Source organism: Sminthopsis crassicaudata, chromosome 1 (assembly GCF_048593235.1).
Source record: "Sminthopsis crassicaudata isolate SCR6 chromosome 1, ASM4859323v1, whole genome shotgun sequence".
Taxonomy (NCBI): domain Eukaryota; kingdom Metazoa; phylum Chordata; class Mammalia; order Dasyuromorphia; family Dasyuridae; genus Sminthopsis; species Sminthopsis crassicaudata.
Window position 1 is genome coordinate 223,534,011 of NC_133617.1, and position 26,286 is coordinate 223,560,296.

Here is a 26,286-nt window from a genome sequence, read left to right on the forward strand (position 1 = left end):
TTCCATTCCAAGTCTATTGGAATTGTCTTGAATCACTGCATTGCTGAAAAGAGCCAAGTCTATCATAGTTGATCATCAATCTTGCCAATGCTGTGCAAAATGTTCTCCTGGTTCTGCTTTCTTCATTCAGCATCAGTTCATCTAAGTCTTTCCAGGCTTTTCTGAAATCAGTCTATTCATCAATTCTTATAAAACAATAATATTCCATTATATTTATATACCATAATTTATTCAGCCATTCCTCAATTTGTGAGCATCAACTCAATTTCCAGTTTTTGGCCACTACAAAAAGAACTTCTATAAACATTTTTGCACATGTGGGTCCTTTTTACCTCTTTATGATCTGGACAGACCCAGTGTGAGATTGCTGGATCAAAAGGTATATACAGTTTTATAGCCTTTTGGGATCAGTTCACAGTTGTTTAGTCTTGTCTTTAAGAAACCACAGTGATTTTTGGTGGTTATAAGTGATGCAGTAGTCTTAAATTTCTTCACTAATCTTATCTAAGCTACTATGTGAACTTGAAAGCACTGAAATCTCCATTAAGAATATTTCAAAGCATCTTAATTCTCTTCTTGCACATCACTTTAGAAACAAAGTATTTGTAGATGATTCAAATCTGGAAAGAACAACTAATATACTGAATGACAGAATCAGAATCCAAAAGATATTTACAGATTAGAGAATTGGGCTTAAAATATAATAAGATGAAGCACAATAGGTATAAATATGAAAGTCTTATATGTGGATTCAAAAAATAAACTTCACAAGTACAGGATGGAAGTTTTATGGTTAGAAAGCATTATACCTTAAAGAGAGATCTAGTAGACTACACATTCAATGAGCCAGCATTTGACAAGGCAGAAAAAAAGGAAAAAAATAAGTAAAGAAAAATAACTAATGAGAACTAGTGCTGTGTTACAAAAGACATTGGAATAAGGTTATTGTCTTGCTTTACTGCATTGCTCAGACCACCTCTATGGTTCTTGGTGACATAGTTTAAGGATTTGGAAAAGACGCAGAGATGAGTAAAAGCCCTTGAATTTCTGCCCCAGGAGGATCTGCTAAAGGAAATAGAAAAAATAAGAGAAGACTTAGGGACAAATATTTGATGGGCTATCAAATAAGAGAAAGATTAGACTTGTTTTGTTTGGAATGGGATGTTATTATTGTTTAGTTGTTTTCATTCATTTCCAATTCTTCATGACCCCAACTGGAGTTCTCTGGCAGAGATATTTAGAGTGATTTGCCATTTTCTTCCACAGCTCTGTTTTCAAAGATGATAAAGGGAAAAGGAAAAGAATCTACATGTCCTAAAACATTTATAGCAGCCCTCTTTGTGGTGGCAAAAAACTGGAAATTGCAGGGATGACTGTCAGTTAGGGAATGGCTGAACAAGTTGTGCTATATGATTGTAATGGAATATTACTGTGCTATAAAAATGATGAGCACACATTGGTTGTAGAAAAAACATGGATAGACTTGCATGAAAAAATGAAGAGCAAAAATGAGCAGAACAAAGAGAACATTGTACATAGTAATAGTAGTATTGTTTTAAGAACAACTTTGAATGAATGTCATTTTGACGATTATAAATACCTAAATTGACTCTGAAGGAAGATCCTTTCTACATCCAGAGAAAGAACTGATAAACAGATATATAGAATGATTTATGTATATATATATGTATATATATGTATGTATATATGTATGCATGTATGAAATACACACATATTTGTATCTTATAGTTACCATCTCTAGGCTAGGGAGAAAAAAAGGAAAAGAAAAAGGAAAGTTACATGATAACTTTATTATATATTTAAAAAGAACAAATTCTACATAATTGCAGTTTCATATGCAATCATCTTTTAAATTTTTTTATTTTGCTATGTTATAGAAATGCTTATTTCATAAATAAAAATAAAATTATTTTAAAAAAAATTTAAGTGGTTAAAAATTGCAAAGTAACAAATTTTAATTTGTTTTCAGGAAAAAAAAAACTTTCTGATAATTAGAGCAGTTTATGAGTGAAATGGGCTACATCAGGAGGTAGCAGGTTTTCCTCCATTAGAGATCTTCAAGCAGAAACTGGACTATGACTTTTCAGATAAATTATAGTAAGGATTGCTTTTGATTCTGGTAAGATTATGTCTGATGAAACTCTTCCAATTCCATGATTTTTATTATTGCTGATTCTATGGCACTGCAGAGGCAATGATGTTATTTTTCACACACAAAAACAGGCATTGTAAATAATTTAATATTCATTTAAAAATATACTGTCGCTGTGCATTGAACAACACTTTGGCATATATGATTTGGGCAAGAGTATTATCAACCCATGTAAAATTCTAACATGGACCTTATGTTCTTGAGAGAATTTCATAGGTTTATATTTTTAAAGAGTACATTTCTAGCAACACTAGAAAAGTGTCATTTCAGAAAAAATTATCTGCGTCTAGCTCTTAATTTCCTACTCTCTAAAAGGAGGGAGCTGAGTTAAATAATTTTTAAAGTTCCGTAATAGGCTGTGATTCTGTCTTTATTCTCTAAACTAGCAGAAGGGAAAGCACAAATAGGATAAATTGAAGTCTTCAGAGGCTCAAGTCCAGTGCACATTCATGATTTTTTTTTTAATTTCTGTGCAACTGGGTGAATGAGTTTAAATTTAACTTGATCACCAAAAGAAATATTTTTTTTTGCAAAGTCCCCTGGTTTTCAATGCAAGATTTGTAAAAATTAATGAGCATTTATTAAACACCTACTATGTTCTGGCATTGCCTTTAGTACTAGCTACATATATGCGAAAAAAATGAAACAATTCTTAATCTCAAGGACCTTCCAATGTAAATGTAAAGAATTTCGTGTATTAATAGTCTCTGCTAATTTGTAATCAAAGAACAATATGTTAGAAAGTCAAATAATTTGAAGCATAACCGTGTGGTCAAATTACTTATTTTCTAAATGTTCTTCGCAGGTCTGCAACCTTTACATGAGAAACAAGACTACATATGTGTATGAAAGATTGCAAAGAATGATAGGGCAAGTAATAAAATAAGAAATGTATCAGTTCCCAATTTTCTCGATTTCCCATTATTGTTGTGTTCTTTGGATATTACCTTGCAAAGGCCTATGATTTTTGCATAAAAAAGATCCTATTTATTCATAGGATAAAGTCTTCAATGAAGAAAGCAACAGCACATGTAGGGATTCAGGATTTCAACATAAAGCAATATCTTTCAGTATCCACCTTTAGAATAGCATTATGCTAAAAAAATTCTCCCTATTCATCTTGTTTTAAAGACCAGAAATCACACAGTGTATATTTTAACCTATTCATCATTAGAATTTTTGCCTTGTGTCCTAATTGATGATTATCTCATTTGTCCACTATTTTAGGTCCCATCAATGCTTCATTTCCTTCCCTTCCCCTTGATCATTTTCTTAACAACCTCAGTGAATACCTTGATGTTGTGTGCTCACCATCTTGATCCTGACCAAAGTGTCTTGTGTGTGTGTGTGTGTGTGTGTGTGTGTGTGTGTGTGTGTGTGTGTGTATAATAAGATATTATATTACTAAGAGCAGAGATGTCTTTGCTTTTGTATGCCCAAGGTTTAGCACTACCCTAGGCAAACAGTGAATGCTAAATAATTTTTTTCATTCATTTTTTTCATGCTGATTTCATAATTCTTTTGGAGAAAAGGGACTGATATCTTAATTTTTTTTCTTCCCAGTGGCATTGTATGTGTGTGTTTAACAAAAATGATACATGTCTATGTACACATATACATGTACATTCCTTTTACAGTATGGAGACTGCAGCAATTTTGTTTCATTCAGGAAGTCCTTTGAGCTTACTGAATGAAAGGTGTTACCAAAAAACTGAATTGCTATTCAACTGAGTATCAGACCTTTAGAGCCAGCTTCTCAGAGAAGGAGTGAAGGTTTACCAACCTATACTTCCTACACGGTCCCTAGGCAGCTTTTTAAAAGGCAGGTACCACATTAGTGACTTTCCAATTTTTTTCAAAGCAGCTGCTGTCTTAAGGATATATTGCAAAACCTTGTCAGAATCTCCACTCTTTCACACTTTATTTCTCTCAGAACCTCAGGATGAATGCCATTCATTCCTGGTGATTTACTGTACTCAAGTTTCTCAAGTTCCATAACAGCCTCCTTAGAGACTTCAATCTCTGTCAAGACTGAACTCTCATTTCCCATAAAGAGAGACTTTGAAATAGGAGTTTCCCCATCATCTCTTACTCTAAAATCAGGTTTTTAAAAAACCAAGCAACTTTGCTATAATATCTTTGTGCTTAATCGTCCATCATTCTGTTTAAGATATATAAACTCATAACACTGTGACATATTTAAAAAGTTTGAGAGACAGTTTCTGGGGAAATAATATTTTTATTAATTATGGTAGTATATAATTAATAAAAGAGGTCAGTGAAATTCTTGAATGCCAAAGACCTCTTATGGAACCCATTGAACTCTTATATGCCCATGGAAGAGAGTGCCAATCAACTCTGTTTGGTTGACAATGAGAATGAATATTATAATGGAGGTGGAACTATTCTGATGAAGGGCTGGGGGAAGTGATTTTGATTACTCTTGTCATAGCCTTGGACAATCTAAACAAAGGATTTCTCCTCCACCAGCACCCTAAGCCTTAAAAAAAGGGGAACAATGGGCTTCCCCATTTGGGTAGGGGATGAATAAGGTTGAGGACAGTTAATTCTATCTGCTTAACAGTAATGACCTTCAGATGATGGCTTGATCTAGCAGAGAACAAAGATAAAGGAAGGGAAAAAATCCTAGATCTACTCAATAATTGGTTATTTAATAATCATTTCTCTCAATACACACATATAAACTTCAATTTTTTGGACATTCTGAGTCACTTTTAAAAAGACTTTACTGTTTCCTTTTAAAATAAAACATGCCACTAGATCGTACAGTCTTTGAAGGCAAGAATGATTCAATTATGGAATTAATTAAATGAATGAATAGATAAGCTCTTATTCATATATAACAAGATTTAGAAACAGAGGAGTATATGTTATTTTAAAATTGTTTATTTATTTTGACACTCATTTTAAAATTTTGATTTCCAAAGTATTTCCCTTCCTTCAGCCCTCTCTCACTGATTGAGAAATAAGCAATATGATATAGTAGAGGATGAGTTCCATGATGTTAGGGAACATCTAGCTTTTGCCTTTATATCCACAGTGCTTCAAATGTGGATGGCCAATAAATACTTTGTGACTGACTGAATAAATCATCACTAAATTCATAGTATATAATAATATAATTATTGTTGCTTCTGGATTCCAATGCCTTTCTTTATGAACAATGATTGGAATGGTTGTCTAGGAATGATTACAAAAACATCAAAAGCTATACATTGACAGTTTAACCTCCCAGGTCTAATTCATTCTTTTCCAATTAATGTTCTTGCTGCCCTAACTTTGTCTAATGCAATCTTAGTTATCTTTTAATGTGTGGCTTGAATATGTGCCTTGTTACATATCTTTTCTCTAAAGTCAAATGTCACTCTGCAAATATTGTTTTGCACTCTTTATTTGTGTCTAGATCTCATCTCTTTCCTCTAAAGTAGAAGATCCCTCTAGGTGGGCATGTATCTCACTGATTGTCTCACAGTATCCAGTATTAATGCATTATAACTAGTTAATGAACATTTTTAATGTCAATAAATGAATGAAAGTAACCATCTCATCTTTACCTAGGGCTCATCTGTTCCTTTCTCCCCATTTCCATAAGATATTCTTAGATATAGAATCATTGTTTGTCCTTATTTGCAAGGACAGGAACTTGAGACAATTTCAAATTGTTTTGAATGTATTTACTGTGCGGATATTTTAATGAAGTTTCTTGGAATATACATATGTGTGCACATAGTGTGCTTTAGTGTTTTTTAACTGTCTCTTTCAAAGTTAGTTATCTTTCAAATCTTGTGTTAGAATCAGATCTTCTCGATCACTGTACACTTCAACAACAACACTGTATGAGGATGTATTCTGATGGAAGTGGAAATCTTCAACATAAAGAAGAGCCAACTCACTTCCAGTTGATCAATGATGGACAGAGGTAGCTACACCCAGAGAAGAAACACTGGGAAATGAATGTAAATTGTTAGCACTAATATCTGTCTGCCCAGGTTGCATGTACCTTCGGAATCTAATGCTTATTGTGCAACAAGAAAATGGTATTTACACACATGTATTGTATCTAGGTTATATTGTAACACAAGTAAAATGTATGGGATTGCCTGTCATAGGGAGGAGGGAGTAGAGGGAGGGGGGATAATTTGGAAAAATGAATACAAGGGATAATATTATAAAATATATATAATAAAATTATTTTAAAAAAAAGAATCAGATCTTCTCTCTAGCTTGAAAAGGCAAAAGGGATAACTTTGTTCTGCTGGATAAAGATAATCAAAAACTATTGTTTGAACAAAATAAGGTATGAATTTTCTTTTTTTTCCATTGCACCCAAAGAGATGTATTCTTTAAGCTATTGTTTTGTTTGATTCATATTTTTCCTGAGAGCATGAGAGGCAATGAAATTTTGGCTTAGAAGGATTTTGCTGGAGGTGAAAGCAATATTTGCCCTGGATAAGCAAGCCTTGACTGACTGTTTTTGGCAGGAAGGATGAGTCTGTCCCAAATTAAATTTCTTGACGTTGTAGAATTGGTTATGGCAGGAATGAGTTTAATGTTGATGTAAACTAAGCTAGCAGTTCTGATGATGTGAAATACCATCTGTGAATGAAAATGTAACTGATTTTTCCTGGCATTTTAAAGGATATATACACAACTAGTGCTATAGGCTAAATTTAGGATGAATTTTTAAAATGTACATACTTTTTGGAATTTTAATGGAAAACATTTTCTAAATGTCCCTAATCCAAGGTCTATCCCAGACTATTGGGATAGCTACTGGGAAGACATATCAAAATGCTGGGAAAAGCTGGGGCTTGGTGATAATGGGAAAAAGAGATAATGAACTGTCTGAAGAATGAGATTTTGTATTTTCTCTTTATCTCTGGCTTCCCTATATCTAGTGTTACTCTCTCTAATGTTCAATATAATTTCCTAGCTTTCTATTTATCAACTCTTGTTATTCTAAAAGAGGATGTACACTCCCCCCAATGTCTCAAAGCTATTTAAAACATGCCTTTTCTCATCTAAATTTATTTGTCTCTTAATTTCTTCAATGTTTTATACGTATATTAAAATAAAATTAATACAATATAGTGGGAAATGTTATAGATTTAGTGTCAAAGGACTTGAGTTTGAATCTTCATTCTTTAATCAAATATATGTGTGACCCTAGTCAAATCATTTAAAACTGTATGAGAACTCAGTTTTTTTCATCTTTAAAATGGAAGAACTAGAGAAAGGGCCTTTCTAACATAATTCTAAAATCAAATATGAATTTTTCATTATTTTTATCTAAACTATTACCCCAGTGGCTATCATAGCATTTAGCAAACAGTAGGTGCTTAATAAATGTGTGGCATTGTTATAATGATAGACAAGGTTCTGATAGTTTAAGAAAAAAATATGAACCAAAAAGATTATGCAGTAATAAAATTCTACAATGAAAAGAACTGGAAGAAATAAGGAAAAGGATTTCTTTTAGCTGACTTTATCCACTCTATCTAAAAATATGTTTAGGCATACAGAATGACAAAAATAATTATGATTACAAAATAATTCTTCTCTTGATCTTGTTACCCATTTTCTGTATTCTTTCCTTTCATAGACAACAGGTGATGATGGGGAGCCAGACAAACTGAGCTAGTCCTATTCTATATCAGTAAATATACTAAACTTACATATAAAATGTGCTTTACCCTTTTTCTAATAGTACTTAGCAAACCCTTTTCTCCTTCAGGAGTATTTTTTTTTTCCAAGCAATTCACTGCTTTTCAGGGGTGGGAGTGGGCTATGAGGATATGGTTTGACTTGCAAAGACAAGGCAAGAAGAAAATAGGTCACATCCAAGGTTGTGGAAAGTGAAATGTATAATGCCTGTAGTTTAATCTATTTATATCTTGCTATCCTTATCAATACAGCATTGAAAGGACTGAACCTCAAAATATTATTTCAACTTAATTTAATTAAATTAATTAATGTAATACTACTTTCATATTTTGTCTAGTTTATATTATAAATTAGCTCCAATACTCCAGTATAGTTTCTCTTTTTCAAACCTTTTGTCCCTAGAATAAGGATTCTTAATACTTTACTTTTCTCAGTTACATGTAAAGCAATTTTTAACATTAGTTTTCAAAACTTTGAGTTCCATATTGTCTCCCTTCTTCCTTCTCCCGCTCTTCTCATTAAGAAGGCACATATGAAGCAATGCAAAACATAGAATGAAGATTTTTAAGTGGGTTCAATGGCTACATTAGAGAGGTCCCTGAACTCTGACAAGTTAAAAAATACATCTTTATTTTCATGAACTTCTAAGTGAAATATAGCCTTTCCTTGAAGTATGTAAAAACATTATTAGAGAAAGATCCATAGACTTTGCCAGTTAGCTAAAGAGTCTAACACACACATACACACACACACACACACACACACACACACACACAAACACACACACACAAGATTAAAAACTCTTATTATAGAAAAAATAACATCTTTTTATCTTATATATGTATGTTTTAAGCAAAAAAATGATTTAGTATTTCTACTGGCCAAAGGTTTAAGACAACTGAAATCTATACTGAAAGTAACAGAAAGGGGCTATAAAATTGCAAATGAAAAGTGAGAAGAGGCTTTGCTAACTTAGTACCAAATCCCTGGTATTGATACTACAGACTCCTGGTACTGCCACTTTTATGCTTTGTTTATAGCAGTATTTTAGTTCAAACTCTCTGACAAGTTTCCATGCTGATTGTTTTCATGACTCAGTTGTCATATCCCTTCTTCCTGTTTGTTTTGTGTTCTGAGCTCCTCTTGTCTATTATGCATAAATCATTTTTAAAAATTAATTTTTTATTCAATTAAGAATCATTTATGTTTTCCTTTCCCAACCTTTGTCGTTGTTAGTAGTTGATTAGCTGTGTCCAGGTCTTTGTGACCTCATTTGGGTTTTTTTTTTTTTTGGCAAAGATACTGGAGTGGTTTGCCAATTTTTTTTTCTTTGAGCTCATTTTAAAGGGAAGGAAACTGAGGCAAACAGTGTAAAGTGACTTGTCCATGGTAATACAGCTGATAAGTATCTGAGGCCAGGTTTGAACTCAGATCCTCCTGACTGTAGACCTGATGCTCTATCCATCTAACTGTCCAAACCTATATCTCACTTTTTAAAAAAAGGATAAAAGAAAGAAAGGAAGGAAGGGAGCGAAGAAAGAAGGAAGAAAAAAAGGGAGGAAGGAAGAAAAACAAAACCCTTATAAAAAACAAGTATATCCAAGCAAAAGATATTTTCTTATGGCTATATCAAAAAATGCTACATATTCTTTTTTCAAAAGTGGGGTGCGGTACTGAACTTGGCAGTCAGGATTATTCTAACAAGTGACCTGGGTCTCTCCATATAAAAGGCATATCATATTTCCATTCTTAATTTTTTAAAGAGTTAATCTAGGGACAGCTAGGTGGCACAGTGGATAGGACACCAGCCCTAAAGTCAGGAGGATTTGAGCTCAAATCTGGCCTCAGACACTTAGCACTTCCTAGCTGTGTGACCCTGGGAAAATCACTTAACTTCAATTGCTTCAGCCAAAAAAAAAAGTTAATCTAACCAAACTAAGGTCAAAATGGATACATGATTTAGGAATAAATGGTGATACTATAAAAAAATTAGAAGAGCAAAAGATACTTTGCCTAAGAGAATTTAAAGAAGGGAGGAATTTATGGACAAAAAAGACCTAGAGAACATTATGAAATGCAAAATGGACAGTTTTGATTACTTTAAATTAAAAAGGTTTTGCACAAACAAAACCAATGCAGCCAAAATTAGAAAAGAAACAGAAAACTGGAAAACAATTTTTACACCTTTTTTTGGTAATAAAACCCTCATTTCTAAAATATATAAAGAACTAAATCAAATTTATAAGAATACAAATCATTCTACAATTGATAAAGAGTCAAAGGATATGAACAGACAATTTTCAGATGAAGAAATTAAAGCATCTATGATCATATGAAAAATGCTTTAACTCACTATTGATTAGATAAATGCAAATTAAAACAACTGAGGTACCATCTCACAGCTTTCAGATTATCTAAGAAGACAGGAAAAGATAATGATAAATGTTGGAGGGAATGTGGGAAAATTTGGACACTGCTGCATTGTTGGTGGAATTGTGAAATGATCCAACCTTTCTGGAGAGCAATTTGGAACTATGAACAAAAGACTATAGAACTGTGCATACTTTTTGATCCAACAGTATCACTCCTGGATCCGTATTGCAAAGAAATCATAAAAAAAGGGAAAGGATCTACATGTGCAAAGATGTTTGGAACAACTCTATTTCTGGTGGCAAAGAATCGGAAAATGAGTAATGCTCATCAATTGGGGAATGGCTGAATAAGTAAATAAAGTAATGGAATTTTATTATTCTAAATAAAATGATGAATGGGCTGATTTTAGGAAGGCATGGAAAATTTTACATGAACTAATGCTTAATGAAACAAGCAGAACCGGGAAAACATTTTATACAGCAACAGTAAGATTGTGTCATGATCAACTATGACAGACTTGTTTCTTCTCAGTGGTTCAGTGATCCAAGGCTACCCAATAAACTTTGGATGGAAAATGCCATCTATATCCAAGAAAGAACTAAGGAGACAGAATGTAAATCAACACATGCTCCATTCACTTTTTTCTCTCTTTTTTCCATTTTGTTAAGATTGTTCTTTCCCAACATGATTCATAAGAAAAATATATATAAAAGAGGGGAAATAAGATTGGAAACAAGAAGGCCAATTAGCAGAATATTACAGGAGTCCAAGCAAAAAATGAAAAGGGTCTTAGGGATATTCAGGAATACAAAGGCCTCATTTCAAGAACCACTGATATTGAAGAAGCATTATAATTAAAATAGAAAACCTATTCCTGAACCTACAGCTCCTACTATGAAATGCTACTTAAATAACAGTGACCCAGAGAGTGAGAATCTGTAGGTCCTCAAGCATCACTTTTAAGGCAAGCTTTATATAAGCAAACTATTACAATAAATATGTGTAGTACCTAAGCATAAGTCTACAGAGGCTCATCCTTCTATTTCCCTGAAAGCTAATTCATCTTGAATTAAGGCTGCCATTTGTAAGATCAGAATGCTGAATAGATTATGGTTTTTGGTGGGTTTATTCATTTTTACAGTATGATGCTAAATTTTAAAAAATCAAATCAGTTTCTTAACTTAATGCTTGTAAAGCACTTTCAGAATTAAGCCACAGGATCAGTGCTAAACATGGCCATTTTTATTATAATTTAAAAAGCCATTACAATTTTTCTAATGGCCTGGGACCAATATGTGTCATTCCATTCTGTATGCATGTAAATACTAAGAGACTTATACTGATATAAACCTACTCTCTTATTGGAAGAATCATTTAATTGTTTTAAAAGTCATTTTGGAGATTAAATGTAAAGCCAAAAAGAAATATTTATACTAATGGCAAAGTACAGGCTCACAGAACTTTACTCTGTCGTGCTTAACACGTGCAAAGGGTTACAGATGAGGTAGGTAATATATAATTGAAGTTTTCAGCTCCATAGTGAGTGGAGTACATATGTACCAAGCTTTACTACCCCCATTCCATTTCCCCTTCCCCAAAAAATGTGTGCTCTGTCATTCAGAGAAGCTCAAAAGGCAAGGGGTAAGGGAAGACTATTTTAACTTGGTGATAAGTTCCTTTTCTGTCAGGGAAAAAAAAAAACTATTGAATAGTATGATATCTTTGGAAAAGTTGTATGAGATAGTAAAAAAAATGAAGTAATAAGTTCTTTATTGTTTATTTTTAAAATAATATAATGTAACAGTAATTATTATTGCAATTAATAATAATATTGGGGGAAAAGAAAGGCTAAAATGCAAGATCTGTAATTTAAATTCCTTAAATATAATGTTTTTTAAAGGTCAACATCAAATTTTAAAAAATAATGATAACCAAATTCACGAATATCTTAATATTAAACATCCATAATAGTCTTGTAATTTTAACTTTTAGTAATATTATTATTACTATAGCACAAATGGGAGAGTAATTGATGATATTTCACCTTCAACCAATTCTCTCTCCACTAAATATTGATGACACATTTAAAGCAAATTGGAATCATAGTGATCTAAGTAACATTAGCTCTCTGAGAGAGGGGTCAAAATTAATTTTAATTACAATTGATTTCTGTACTTAATGGCTTTTTCTTATTTTTCCCTTAGGGGTTATAGTCTTGCCAAGGATGGCTGTAACAAACAGTTGTGTTTCTATTTGTTTTCTAATAGCAGGGTCCAATATAACTGCCAGCCAGGTATATTTGCATACCTCTTCTTTCAGGGTCACTTCAGTTTTGTCCTTTAAAATCTACGCCTCTCCCTAATTAAAAGTCAGAATTTTTATAGCATTTTTAACATCTGCAAAATGCTTTGGTTATCTCATTTGTTTTTTGCAACAACCCTAAAAGAGGTGCAATTAGTATCCTCATTTTCCAAATGAAGAAATTAAAACTTAGAGAGATTTCATGGATTGTTCAGCATCATAACACTGATTAAATGTATGAAACAGGATTTAAATTTGGGGCATTCTGACTCAAAGTCTAGCACTCTATCCATTGCATTATATGTAAGGTCCCCTGATCTTAGAAGGTTGAGTATATTTAAGCTTGGCGAATGTTACATGAATTTTAGATCCTGATTATTGGTTACCAGCTATCTAGCCCTGGGTTCTTTTTCCTTCCTTTAATTGATCTAAGACTTCTTGTTTGAATCAATAATGGTTATCTGTCCCTTCTAAACTTATCCCTTCTCTCTAGATAAAATCTCTGACAGTTCTCTCAAAACATGTAGGTGTTTCTACAAAGCCATTACTTTGAAACATAATTCAAATGAAATAGTACTTTCTATAAAATTATAGTAGATTATCTGTCCATTTTATCATCGTTCCCTCCTAATACCCCTCCACCATCAAAGTGCTACATTTTTTGTAATTTCTTAAGTAAATTGTAAAGCACTGGATTGCAAAATCTAATTCCCCCTCTCCCCAGCCCTATGATTCTTTACTTTTGTTAAGACAGTTAAATGTCATTAGTTTGCATTATACTAACTAAGGCATTAGACAGTTAAATTTACCTTGGCCCTAGCTGTGGACACAAAAGGTTTTTAAAGTAAATGAATCACAAATTTTTAGAAAGAATAGATTTAGATAGGCTCAGGACCAAAGGTAATAAAACTGTTTTCAAGTCTCCTTAAAACTAATTTTTAATATAAAATTTGCTATTCAAAAAGAAAATGTGCTAATTATAAGCATTTCTGATCTATTTTTAAAATTGCCTACAAGAATCTCTAAGCTATAAAGCTTGACTCCTCACTCTCCTCTGTGCTGGTTAGTTATTAACGACTGTAGAATGTTCTGTGACTGAGACTTCTCACTAAATCAAAATGACCTTCACACCAATGAGAAGGGTTTTGATTTTAATATACTTTCTTCAATATCTGTGTGAGGAGAGTGTATAAAAGTACAATTTTGCCTACGAATTTCAATATCTTTTTTGTCTTTGAATGAGTCACTCTACCATTAAAAAATTAAGATTTGCTATAGTTACTGTATCTGTGGAATCCAAAATATCATATAGAGACCATTCATTGCAAAAGAAAGGAATACCACGATCAGGTAGACAGCCTATTTTTAGAAAGGGACTGCCAAATGAATCATTGAATTAATATTTATTAAGGATTACTGTCTTCCAGGACCTGACCGTTCACCTATAGAAGATTAAGCAGAATGGTTAAAAGTCTGGAAAACATGCCTTACTAGGATTGGCTGAAGGAGTTGGAGCTCTGTAGATTAAAGAAGAGACCACACATAGAAAGCATATTATAACAGTTTTCAAGTATAGTACCTGAAGTGCTTTCATATGGGGAAAAGATTGAACTTGACCAGTTTGTCTTGTTTCAAGGGGAGAACTGAGAGAAATGTGCGGAAATGATAATTAGTCAGAATTAGGTTTGATACAAGCAAACTTCTTAATAGTGACAGGGGACCAAAAATGTAATGAGTCTCATGGCTAAACAAGTTACGGCATAGGAATGTAATGGAACATGATTGTGCACTAAGAAATATTTCAGAAAAATCTGGAGATGCATAAAACTGATGCAAAGTGAAATGAGCAGAACCAGGAAAACATTGTAAAAAGTCTCAGCAACACTGTGTGATGATCAATTATGAATAACTTGGCTCTTCTTAGCAACACAATGATCCATGACAAGTACAAAAGACTCATGATAAAAAATGCTATCCACATCCAGTTAGTAACTGGTAGATTCTAAATGCAGACTAAAGAATACTTTTTTCATCCCTTTTTTTGTTTTAGTTTTACTTTTGATCTATTTTCTTCTTTCACAATTGTGACTGGTATAACTCTTTTCAAATCGCCTATCATTTTGTGAAGAAAGAAAGGAGGTAAGGAAAAAGAAAAAGGGGAAAGAAAAAAATCTGGAACTCAAAAAACTCTTGTAAAAATGAATGATAAAAATTGTCTTGATATACAATTGAAAAAAATTATATTTCAAAAAAAGTAGAAGGGGCTGGAGGCCTTTTGGAGGTAGTAGGTTTTCTATCACCGGATGAACAAAACAATTTAATTAGAAAACTAAGCTGATATCAGTGAGATGGCTTAAAAACCATCAGTCACAGAGAGTTTAAAATTATAGCTGGTGCTATCACCTTCAAAGTCAAGGTTTCCTCTTCTCTCTACCTGTGAATTTAGAACTTAAAAGTCTGCAGTGCTAAGAGACACAGGAAGGTTTTAAGCTAAGGCTAGATGGAGTAAAGGGAATTCTTATTCACGTAAGGTTGCATTCCCTTTCATTTCTGACACTGAGATTCTGTGGATATCCATGAAGAGCATGTATTTGTTCTATACACAGCTATTATTTTGATGCTCAAGCTGATGTATTTCTTGTAAAATAAAGTAACTTCTAGCCCATCTAAGTCTACATTGTTAAGAGGCTTCTAGGTGGCACAACAGATAAAGTTTTAGACCTGGGGTCAGAAATACCTGAGTTCAAATCTGCCCTTTTGGGTAATTCGCTTCACCTCAGCCTCATATTCCTCAATTGAAAAATTAGAATAATAGCAGCTCCTTCCTCCTAAGGTTATTGTGAGGATTAAATTAGAAATCTGTATATCTATGATTTCTTTCCTAGGTAGTGATAGAGTTGAAACTTAATTCTAGATTTCCTGATGCCTAATTCCTGGTATATACTTATGCTGAGTAAGAACAAAAAGGGTATTAGATATGTGATATTTTAAATTATTTGTCATGATGGCTTATTATATTCTATATTCACTGATGATGAGCACTCAATTTTACCTCCTAAAGCTGATGCAAATAGGCAAAGAAATTTTTAGAGGGAGCTTTTTAGCTCCCTCCTTTGAAAATCCCCTTACAATGGATTATTTTTACTTTTTGTATATTACTTCTCAATCTGTATAAGCCAATTTGTGCCTCTTCTGACTTTTTGGACCACAATTCCAGCTACCTTCATAACAAACATACTTGAATGCCCTCATGACATCTTAAATTCAAACAGAGCTTATTATTTTCTCTCCAACCTTCTCCTGACTCCACTGTGTCTGTCTCTAGTTCTACCATTCACCCAGACTCCTGCCTTCATCATCTTGGGGTTATTTTTGGCTTCTTTTCCTCATCAGTCATATTCAACAGTTACCAGGTTTAGCATTCCCACCTTTGTGACATCTGTCACATCTGTCCCATCTTCTATTCCCACTGCTACCATTCTAGTACAATCCCTAGAATAGGTGATAACCTGCCTAGATAATTGCAATAGCATTTTTACAGGTTTTCCCATCTCTACTCTCTTTTCTTTTTAATTTATTTTTCATACCAAAATAATCTTATTTCTAATACAGGTCTGGTCATATCATTTCTTTGCTCAGAAATCTTCATAGGTGCCCCCAATTCTTGGTTTTTTATATTAATTTATATTAATTAATTTTGTATTACCTGTGCAATACAATGCCACCTTTGTTTTCCCAAAGTTTTATAATATTTCCTTCTACATTATCTTTACTTCAGCTAAAACAGACTAGTTTAATTTTCAAAGATGGCTTAAACTTTCACACCTCAGGGTCTTGATCCATGCTATTAATCCTGCCCCCTGCTTATTAAATTTCTATGTATATTTTATATAGATAATCAGCCAACTAGCATTTATTAAGCACCTACTAATTACCACATCCAGTGCTAAATTTCTCCCTATATTTTATTTAGTCAGTCCATTAACTATGATTTATTAAGCACCTACTAATTACCATACACTACTCTAAGCAATGGAATGCAAAGGAAAGGAGGAAAACTTTCCTCTCTGAAGGAGCTCACAGTGTAATGCCCGACTCAGATGACACCTTTTTCCATCTTTGGAAAGGTTGTCTGGTCACTATATCCATCCATAGTCATGTGAACTTGCTTCACTGACAAGCAATGTCACACCACTTCTGTCCTCCTTGTCCCCTGTATTTACATCTATAGCAGATGGTGCAGTGACTGATGTAAATTGAACAGCTGATAAATGCTTTTTCATTCTTCATCCAAGGCTTCTGTAAAGTTACTAGTTCTTAGTGATTATTATATAGCTTACAGTCAGGCATATGCTAAGAATCTAAAATAAAACAAATATTATTTCATTTGATTCCTCTCACAACAATCCATCCAGTAGGTGCTGTTATTATCCCTACTTTACAGTTGAGGAAACTAAAGTTGACACAGCTTAAGGGAATTTATCAGGTTTACATTGCTAGTAAGTGTAAAAAGATGGATTTAAACTCAGATCATCTTTATTGTAAACTTAGAATTCTATCTACTATACCAATATTACCAATAAAGGATACTATCTGCCAGTTCTGCCACTTTTTTCATGACTCAGTGCATGCAAGAGCCACATTTTATAAATTATATGTGTCTCCTCACAAAGCTAAGCAGAGCATTGGACACATAGCAAGTATGGAATAAATACTTTTTTTTGACAGAATAGTTGAGCCTAAGGCCATGATCCAACACCCTGGCTAATGTGCACTCACATGCACATGTGTGCCTGCCACGTGTACTTGACCATATACACATTTGTTATTCTCTCAGTGATAGCAAAAGTTATCTAAAGCAGTGGAATGCTAGGAAATCTTTTGTTTGTTTTGCTCACCAGGAAGGTGTGCTGTTAAAATGAATTTATCATTGTAGAAGAATAAGTTTTACTACTCTTAGTGGGGTACACACATCTTGTTAATTGTAGGGTTTTTGTTGACTGAATGAAAGGAGTACATGGAAACTAGTTGGAAAGTGATATTTTGAAAAAAAAAAAACAAAAAAAGGACAGTTCACTAGTCACTAGATACTGACATCAATGACTGGAATCTAATGTTGCAAGGCAATAATTTCTCCCCCCCCCCCACCATCTAGAATCACATGGGGTAAGCATAGGTCAGGGAGCTACCCATTCATAATTACTCATTTTGAAACCCTGCTATTTGCCAACCACTGAGGTAGGTTTTGTAGAAAAGCTATTCTTCATTTCCAAGAAGACCAATAACATCACAGGGTGATGTTTTATATGAATTGAATTTAAGTGAGATAGTTACACAAAGACATTAGACTCACTCTAACTTCTAGCCATCAAAGTCCAGTAGCAAGACAAAAGTCAGGATGACTGGTGGTAGTCTGGGATAGCATGGACAACTTTAGCACCATTAATATTTGACAGAGCTCTAAGTAATCCATAGCTCCTGCTTCACAAACCTTCATGTCCACTGGAACAAACTGTTCTCATCCACTCATTCTTCTGGAGGAAATTTTTATATGCTGGGGATAGACATGTTTATAATTCACTGCTGTGTGTCAGTTACCTTCAACCTGGCTTACTTAACCCATCTGAGAAAACATCAGAGTATGGCCACAGGTATCATGATACAGTATCTTAAAGCCACAGGTGAGAGCTGGGTAAAAGGTGGACAACAATAGTGGATGGACAGACCTGAAAAGGGATCAATAGCCCTCATACCAGAGATATTAGTCCTCCCTAAACACTGATGTTTTTGGTTAGTTGAATCTTTGGGCAATGCTCCAATTACCCTATATTGACACCTGTTTCTTGTATTTAAGGAAAGAGCAGCCTTTATAACATTACTTAAGGATATAAGTCAATTATCTGATTTTCTATATCACTGTGTTGGACTATTCTTAGCAATTTTAAGGGAAAAGAGTGAGTAAATTTCGGCTCCTTTGCCCCAAAGAATCTTCAAATCTTAAGTGGGTTCTTTACCCCCTTAGTCACCAGTAATCTAGATTCATTTCATAATAGTATGAGAACTTCAATAGTTTTCTAGGGAATTTGGAAGGGCTTATAAAAGTCTGTGAAGGATAGAGAGTTCCTGGGACAGATATGATGTGAAGGGTAATCTATCCCTTTCCTCATCTCATAAGATCTGCTACTCAAAGAGAACTCTCATATTATTCTATGAAGATCCCCACAAATGCAGTATTAAATAAATGCATTCAAATAAAAGTAAAAACCCAGCAGGGAAACAATTCTTCTGTAAGACCTTATTATTGTTGTCTCTTAATAAAGTCAGTTAGTTATTAGCAAGAGATAAAATAGTAAATTGTTTGGGAGATTTCTTATTTTTAAAATTTCATTATTCTTATAAGACAAACTCTAAGGCCTATACTGTCATACTTGGAAAATTATCATAAGTACATGAAATGTATTTATACTGCTAAATTCAATAAGCATAACATGTATCTCCTTAGTAATTTTAGTTATCATAAGTACATGAAATGTATTTATACTGCTAAATTCAATAAGCATAACATGTATCTCCTTAGTAATTTTAGTTTGTCCTTTTATTTTGTGTGGAATAAAGCAAAACTATAGGATGTTAGTGCTTGAAGAATTTCAAAGGATTATGCAATAGATACAGAAAAAGTTAGATTTTCGCACTGCCTAAACTTAGTCTTGAGTCCTGATTTGGTGCCTTTAGACCAAGTCTGCATTAGTTCTGCTAGCTAGTTCACTAATAGGGTATTACTTTTGAATTATTTGTGGAATATTACCATTAACAGAAATAAGTTACTGATACTTCTATGGGGCTTGAAAGAGTAATACATAAGCAAGCATCTGATGCATTCATTTAATAGACATTTATTGAGTGCCTAAAGTCTGTGAGCTTTCTAGAGATTCATAGGAGCACAAAAATGAATACTACAGTTCCTGCTCCCAAGCAGTACATGTTCTAGTAGGGAGAAGACAACTTGTATACAAATACAACATTCTGAAAGCCCTAACACAATTCTAAGCCAGATAATTTGCTAATTTGCATTAGTTTGAGAGTTGTTTCCTATCCAGAGTTGCTCAAACCAAAGAAATAGTAGATCTGGATAAAACCAAATGCAAATAGATGATGACTAAGTGCAAAACAGAAATACAAATGGAGTTATCTACAGTTTAGAGACAAGAAAAACTCCATAGCTAGAGACATGTCCGAATGCTTCTAGGAAGAAGGGACATTTTTGCTGGCCCTTGCAGGAGGAGGAAGGTTTCAACAAATAAAGGCTAAGAGAGTGAGGTTGGGAGTTGGGGACTGGCATTCTAGGAGTAGTGACAAGTTCTAATTAGACAAAGCATAGAGTACAAGAAAGATAGGGGAAACCATATCTAAGAGCCCCAAATACCAGGTTCTATATTTTACAGACAATAATGATGCTTTTAAGGTTTCCAAAGAAGATAGTGATAGCATCAGAACTGTGAATGAGGAAGATTAATTTGCTCAATGGTGTAGATTCATCTATTCTGATAAACAGGAGAGGAGCAGGAATTGAAGGCTGGGAATCTGATTAGGAAAAATGCTGAAGCAAGTGCTTGAATTAGAGTACTGAAAATGAAAATGGAAGGAGAAAAAAGAAGAGAAACTGTACTAGAGGTAGAGTTCAAAGAATCTGGAGAATTATTGGAAAGGGGAGGAGAACAGTGAGAGAAAAGTATAACCCTGAGTTTTGGTTAAGCATGGAAGTTTAGAAAGGTGAATAGTAATGCTATCAATTGAAAGTCAAGCAGAGCATCAGGTTTTGAGGAAAAGATGATGAGCTTAATTTTGGCTATAAAAAAGAATCTGCTGTATTTGTGGGACACACTGGGAGAGATTTATAGCAAGAATCTAGAAATGAGAGTCTGGGATCTTAGGAGAGAGGTAGGGGAAGAGAAGCAAAGGAACTGAGTTGGTAAAAAGCTCATCAATCAGCATCTGAATTCACCTCAGCAACCCTATTAAGAATGAATGAGATTTGCCTAGTTTTAAAAATACTGGAGTAGCCCTCAGTTCTATTCTCTAGAAATTAGGGATTTCTCAGACAAAATCTTAGCTTCCTTGATATTACATAATGAGATAAAGGGAAATGATTTCCTGTCTTTAAAAGGTGGATGTGCAGGCCTACCTCAAACAAATGTCAAAGGGATTGCTTATTTAATGTTTGCACAGTAGTCTGGGCTTCTTTCATAAAGTCATGTCAAAGACATGATTTTTATTTATTTTATTTAGCAAATAGGAGGCATTAGTACTTGTTTATTACTTCTAGAAAGAATTTTCTTCCTTAGCATTTCATTGTTATCAATATTATGCAAGCCTTAAATCTAAAAGTAAACTAACCATAAAAATAAAAGTGCATTGACTTCGAGAGGTATTTCAATGATTTTTCCCTCCTTCTTTAGTATTTACACATATCAGCTTCTCTATTAGATTGAGGAGAGTAAAGTCTCCCTGCATGGGGCTGGTGGTCAATCTTATCAGATTCAAAAAGAAAGTTATCCAGAAACACAGTCACACTGTCAACACTTACAGGCGATGATATTCCCATATCTGTTCTTCATTCTGTTCTCATCTTTTTTAGCTGAGTCCCATGGTGCAGACTGCCCTTCAAAGAAACTCTGTAAGAAAGGGAGGAAAGTGATACCCAGAATTACAATCTCTTATAATAAACACTGGAATTTTAAGACCAGAGGATTAAAAAAAAAGGTGGAGCATCAGTCAGGAAGGAAATATGACATCCATAGGAATTAGTTGGAGGATCAATAGGGAACATTACTTTTTTATATTTAATTTAGCTTTCTCTGAACACTGCTTTCCTTCTTCTGTTCTACAAATATAGATATGAAGTCTCTATAGGTAAAATCCCCAATTTTCCTGAAAGATTCCAGCAAGATTGCAGGATCACACATCTATCCTCCTCAAAGATTAACTAGCCCACTACTTTCATTCCATATATGAGTAAACTGAAGGCCAGAAGTTGCATAATTTGTTCAATATCACCTAAATAATAACTATCAGAGATGGATTATGAACTTAAATTCTGACTCTAAGAGTTAATGCTTTTTTCATTATATCATGATACAATGAAAATACTTTATTAAACAAAGGTAATCTTGTTCATTAGTACATATCTGACCAATTTAGAAAAATTAGACAATTTATTAAATTTGTTATTCATTTAATACTCTCAATTTTCTAGGAGAGAGAAAAGAAAAACAAACCTACAAGAGTTCATTCTTCAATTAGTAAACTACAAAAGAAGAGTTTGTTCTCTTTTGTTTTGGGGATTAAGGGGGTTAGAATACTGGAGGCAAATATAGTTTTATGATTTCTATGATAAACTAGTGTTCTCTCTTAACTTAGCTTTGGTGAGATATAGAAACACATTTATTCAAGGATTCAGGCATTAATTATTAAAAGGTCTAAAATCTTTATGTTATTAATCAAATGTAAATCTAACTTTTTGGTTCTAATAAAAATGTCCTTTTATCACTTGGCAAATAAGAAAATTAACTTTTTAAAAAAGCTTCCTGTTTTCTGAGCATAAGGAGATTTTCATTTCATTTTTAGTTCATCTCACAGTAAGCATCCTATTCTAAAACCATTGTTTTTCATTCCAGTGCTTTAGGTATGGGGGAAAGAAAGCCATCAGAAAAGCTGCCAGTAAGAAATGACCCTGGGAACTTGCTTCAACTAACTGGTCTAATCCTTCCTCTCATTCACTGACATCACTACACTCCCTAGTACAATACTGGAAAGGAGAAAAGGGGAAAAGAAAGAATGTTGAGAAAATGCATAGAAAGTACATCCTATTTTTTTTTCCTTTTTGCAGGAGTGGCAGGGTGGAACTATTAAAATATGGCAAGTTGGACACATGGCCTCACAAATGCCATGAATGCATTCAATCTCATTTTCTCTAGATTGAAATACTGCTTCATCCCTAACTTTTCTAATCCACTTAGGGTTCCCAAATCATCTTGTCTATTTCAGCTAGCATCCAGTGAATAGCTTCATTTCCCTCAACATTCCAAAATACAATGTAATTCCCCCAAGAATAATATGTAGTGTGCATCTGCCAGTTTGGGGAACAATTCATTTTGCTGTGCTGCTTTTAATCTTTAAATAAATCTTTATGTATGTACCGTAGGGGTGTACTCACATGTGTACCTTATAGTATTCACAACACTTAAAATAGTGACAAGGCTTTGCAGAATTTCACTCAGTTAATTTTTTGTAAAAACATGAAATAACAATATTTCCATTTTCTTTCTTTTTTTAGAAGGGAAAGGGGACTCAGTGGAGAAGAAATGGGTAGGCTGACAGTCACTAGACACTAGGTTTATTGTCAACTTTATCTTCTGTACCTGTATTCTTCAAGTGGAGTATATTTACAATTGTTACTTTCATCTGCTTTCTTGTTCATCAGTGATCAGGTTAAAATGATAGTAAAAGTGAGAACCAAGTGCTTTACAAAATAACCCAATCTAGCTAATTCTGTTCCTATAAGTCAGTCCCAAGCATTTTATCACAGGAAACTTCATAGTAGAGGCCTAGAGGTGCTAATTTATGTAATATACAAGTCAAAGAAGGAAGTACTTTGACCATAACTATGAATTAATTCATTGTACAGAGTTAAATTGCCTTCTGTAAATTATGAACCATTTATCTTCATGATCACAATGACTGTATAGCTTACTGGTAGAGGGATCTGAAATTTTATCATATTTTAAAAACAAAGTGGAACAGCCCAACTGAAATGAGGTAATCCATAGCATCTTACTATACATTTACTCCTTTAAAGTAAAATTTTGCATTATAAAAGGCAAAAGAGCCTAAAAAAATCCCTATGATACCAATATAATCAGTAAAGAAAAATACTAATCTATTGAATTAAATCCATGTCATCACAAATATGTAGTCAGGGGGCTTCATTAAAGTACTTAATTCCTACTTGGTTTGCCATAAATGATGAATTTTTAAAATAACCTTTCAGAACCTAAAATCAGGTGCCTTCTTCTGAACAGTTATCTTATGAATAACAGCTATTTTCCAGTCAAGTAATTACTATTATTTGACTTTTCATAACTGCTTTGAATCCTTTTGAATAGTCTGCCACTTAATTGTTAACAATTTAATTCTCCATCTCCTCTACCTGACCTAAAAGTTTTTAAAATTGTTATGGAATAACACTGATAAAGAGTATGACAGGCAGGAGAAGCACTTGAGAGACTTTGACTTGTTGATTTGATAGCTTTGCTATTAGTTAACTTAAAAAGCCAAGCACAGGCATTTATTAGGAAATGAGGAACAATACTGCCACTTGCTCCACCAGTTAGGGAGAGCTAGTTAGATCCCTGAAAGCAAAGACACAGAATTTCTATTTTGTTTTAGACAAATGCATGCTCTATTATGGCCTTTTTTATAGAGGTGAGTCCTACATGGTTTTAAGTCAAAAGTAGACTTCTACAAGGTCTTGAATACAAGAAAACCAAAAACATTTACTTTAGTTTGAGCATTTTAATTTAGGTAATGGGCTTGCAAAGTTTTTGCAAAAATAATTTTCCTCTCAATCACTCTGCAAAGTGGGCCATCTAAGTATTGCATTCCCATTTTATATATTAGTAAACTGAGGTCCAGAGAGGATGAGTGATTTGCCAAAGGAACACAGGTATTCAGTAATGGAGCTGGGATTCAAGCTTAGCCCTCTCCTCTCTCATCAATCTAGTACATCATCTGAGATGGAAATTAACTGATTCAGCATCCAAGCTTCCCCTTTAGAACGGGATTTTGAAATTCCATATATATATATGTGTGTGTGTGTGTTTGTGTATAAATATGTATATATATATATATGTTTATGTTATCAATATATGTATAATGCCTACATCGATATCTAAATCTATACAGTTCCTACTATGTTCCAGGCACTGTGGTAAGTGCATTAGAAATATTGGTTCATTTGATCATCACGATTCTGTGAGGAAGGGGCTGTTTCCCCTATTTTGCAGTTAAGGAAACTGAGATAAATAGAGATTTAATGACTTGCTTAAAGGCATAGAGTTAGTAAGAGTTTGAGTCAGGTCTTTTTGATTCCAGGGGAAGCATTCTATCCACTGTGCCACTGCTACAGTTTTAAAAAAATTCAGCCTCTCTCTTTAATACGTTTACCTGATGCAGTAGATAGAACACTGGACTTGGAATTAGGAATGCCTAAAGTCAAATTCCATTTCAAATACTTAATAACTTTATGACTTTGTACAAATAACTTAATCTCTTGCTGTTTTTGTTTTCCCATCTGTAAAATGGAGTCAATAATAGCACCTCTCAGGGTTGTTCTGAGGATCAAATGAGATGATATTTGTAAAGCACTCTGTAAATCTTAAAATACTATTAAAATGTTAGCTCTTATTACATTATAAATAAAAATTTTGAATTATGAGTCAAATGATGGCCTACTTTCTTAAGATCAGCTAATGAACAAAAACAACAAGTATTTTATATTGTGTGAGTGGTTTAAAGTTTGTAAAACATGTTACATTTATTTCATTTGATTTAGGTGTTTTTATTGTCCCTATTCTATAAATGATGAAACTGAGCCCAGAGTGATCATTAATTATTTGCCCAAGGCAAAGCATCTGAAAAATATCTGTGGAAGGATTTGAATTCAGATCTTCATAATTTCAAGCCTATTGTTTTTATTATATCTCCATATATCCAGTACGTTCTATCCACTTAGTTTCCTCACGGAAGTTTGACATTAAAAGATTAGCCAGCAAGTGATTAAAGTTACAGAAACTCAGAAAGAGTTTGATATAATAGAAAATATCACTCTAATCAGAGGTAGAAGACTTGGGTTCAAATTATAGCTCTAATACTAGTTACATGATCAGAGACACATCATTTAATTTTATATGTAATTTTGCTTCATGTTTCATATGCCTGTGAGAAAATACTTTTTTTGTATATTAAAGTGAGTTATCATCATCATCATTAATCAATCAATGTGAGAATCCACAAGTATGTCAGAATAGGGAATATCTACATCATCGAAATCATAGAATTAAGTACAAGAAACTTATAAATATAGGGATTTTAAAAAGTGAAAAAAGGGTTTTGGGATCTAAACATTTTGACCCTTCTCTGTAATCTCAGAGGTCTTAGATCAGCTCCTTGAGTTCTCCCACATCCTAGATTCTCATAATACTATGATCCTAGTCCAGTTTTCAGGTTCTGAAATTCTCAGGGTAGGAATCTGGCATGAACTAGTGATGCTACCTATAGGTTACCACAGCAGTTCAGGACCAGGACACCATGGACAGTGGCTTCTTAGGATTTCTTCATTTTCCAGCAGTGAATAGTACCTTACACTAAAGATGTCAGACACATCCCTTTTGCTCCTTCCATGTAGGAACAGAGGGGCTTACATATCCTTGCATGCTGATTATCCCACAGGTGAACATTCAGTAATGAAAGAGAGAGAGCGCGCTTATTTCTAGGACTACAATAGCTTAGCCATTCAGTCACTCTCATTTTTATTACCTCTTCCTCCTCAATGTTCTTTTCTTTTTAATAAATAGAGAAAAGTCAAACTATTTATTATAAGATTGCTCTAGGATAATTTTTCTTTAGTCAAGAAGCAAATTTTCTCTTTTAAATAGTTGTATTGGTCAACCTGCCATTATCTGCCATTCTTAAAGTCT

General features: G+C 33.5%; 1 protein-coding gene across 6 annotated transcripts in view; it reads right to left on the reverse strand.

Annotated features, from left to right (window-relative positions):
* PTPRM (protein tyrosine phosphatase receptor type M) overlaps positions 1-26,286 on the reverse strand; it is a 938,548-nt gene that overhangs the window by 115,685 nt on the left and 796,577 nt on the right. For all 6 annotated transcript variants that reach the window (XM_074275249.1, XM_074275231.1, XM_074275235.1 and 3 more), the window contains one exon: positions 21,117-21,204. In XM_074275249.1, coding sequence (XP_074131350.1) covers positions 21,117-21,204 — 88 coding nt within the window. The remainder of the gene's footprint in view (positions 1-21,116; positions 21,205-26,286) is intronic.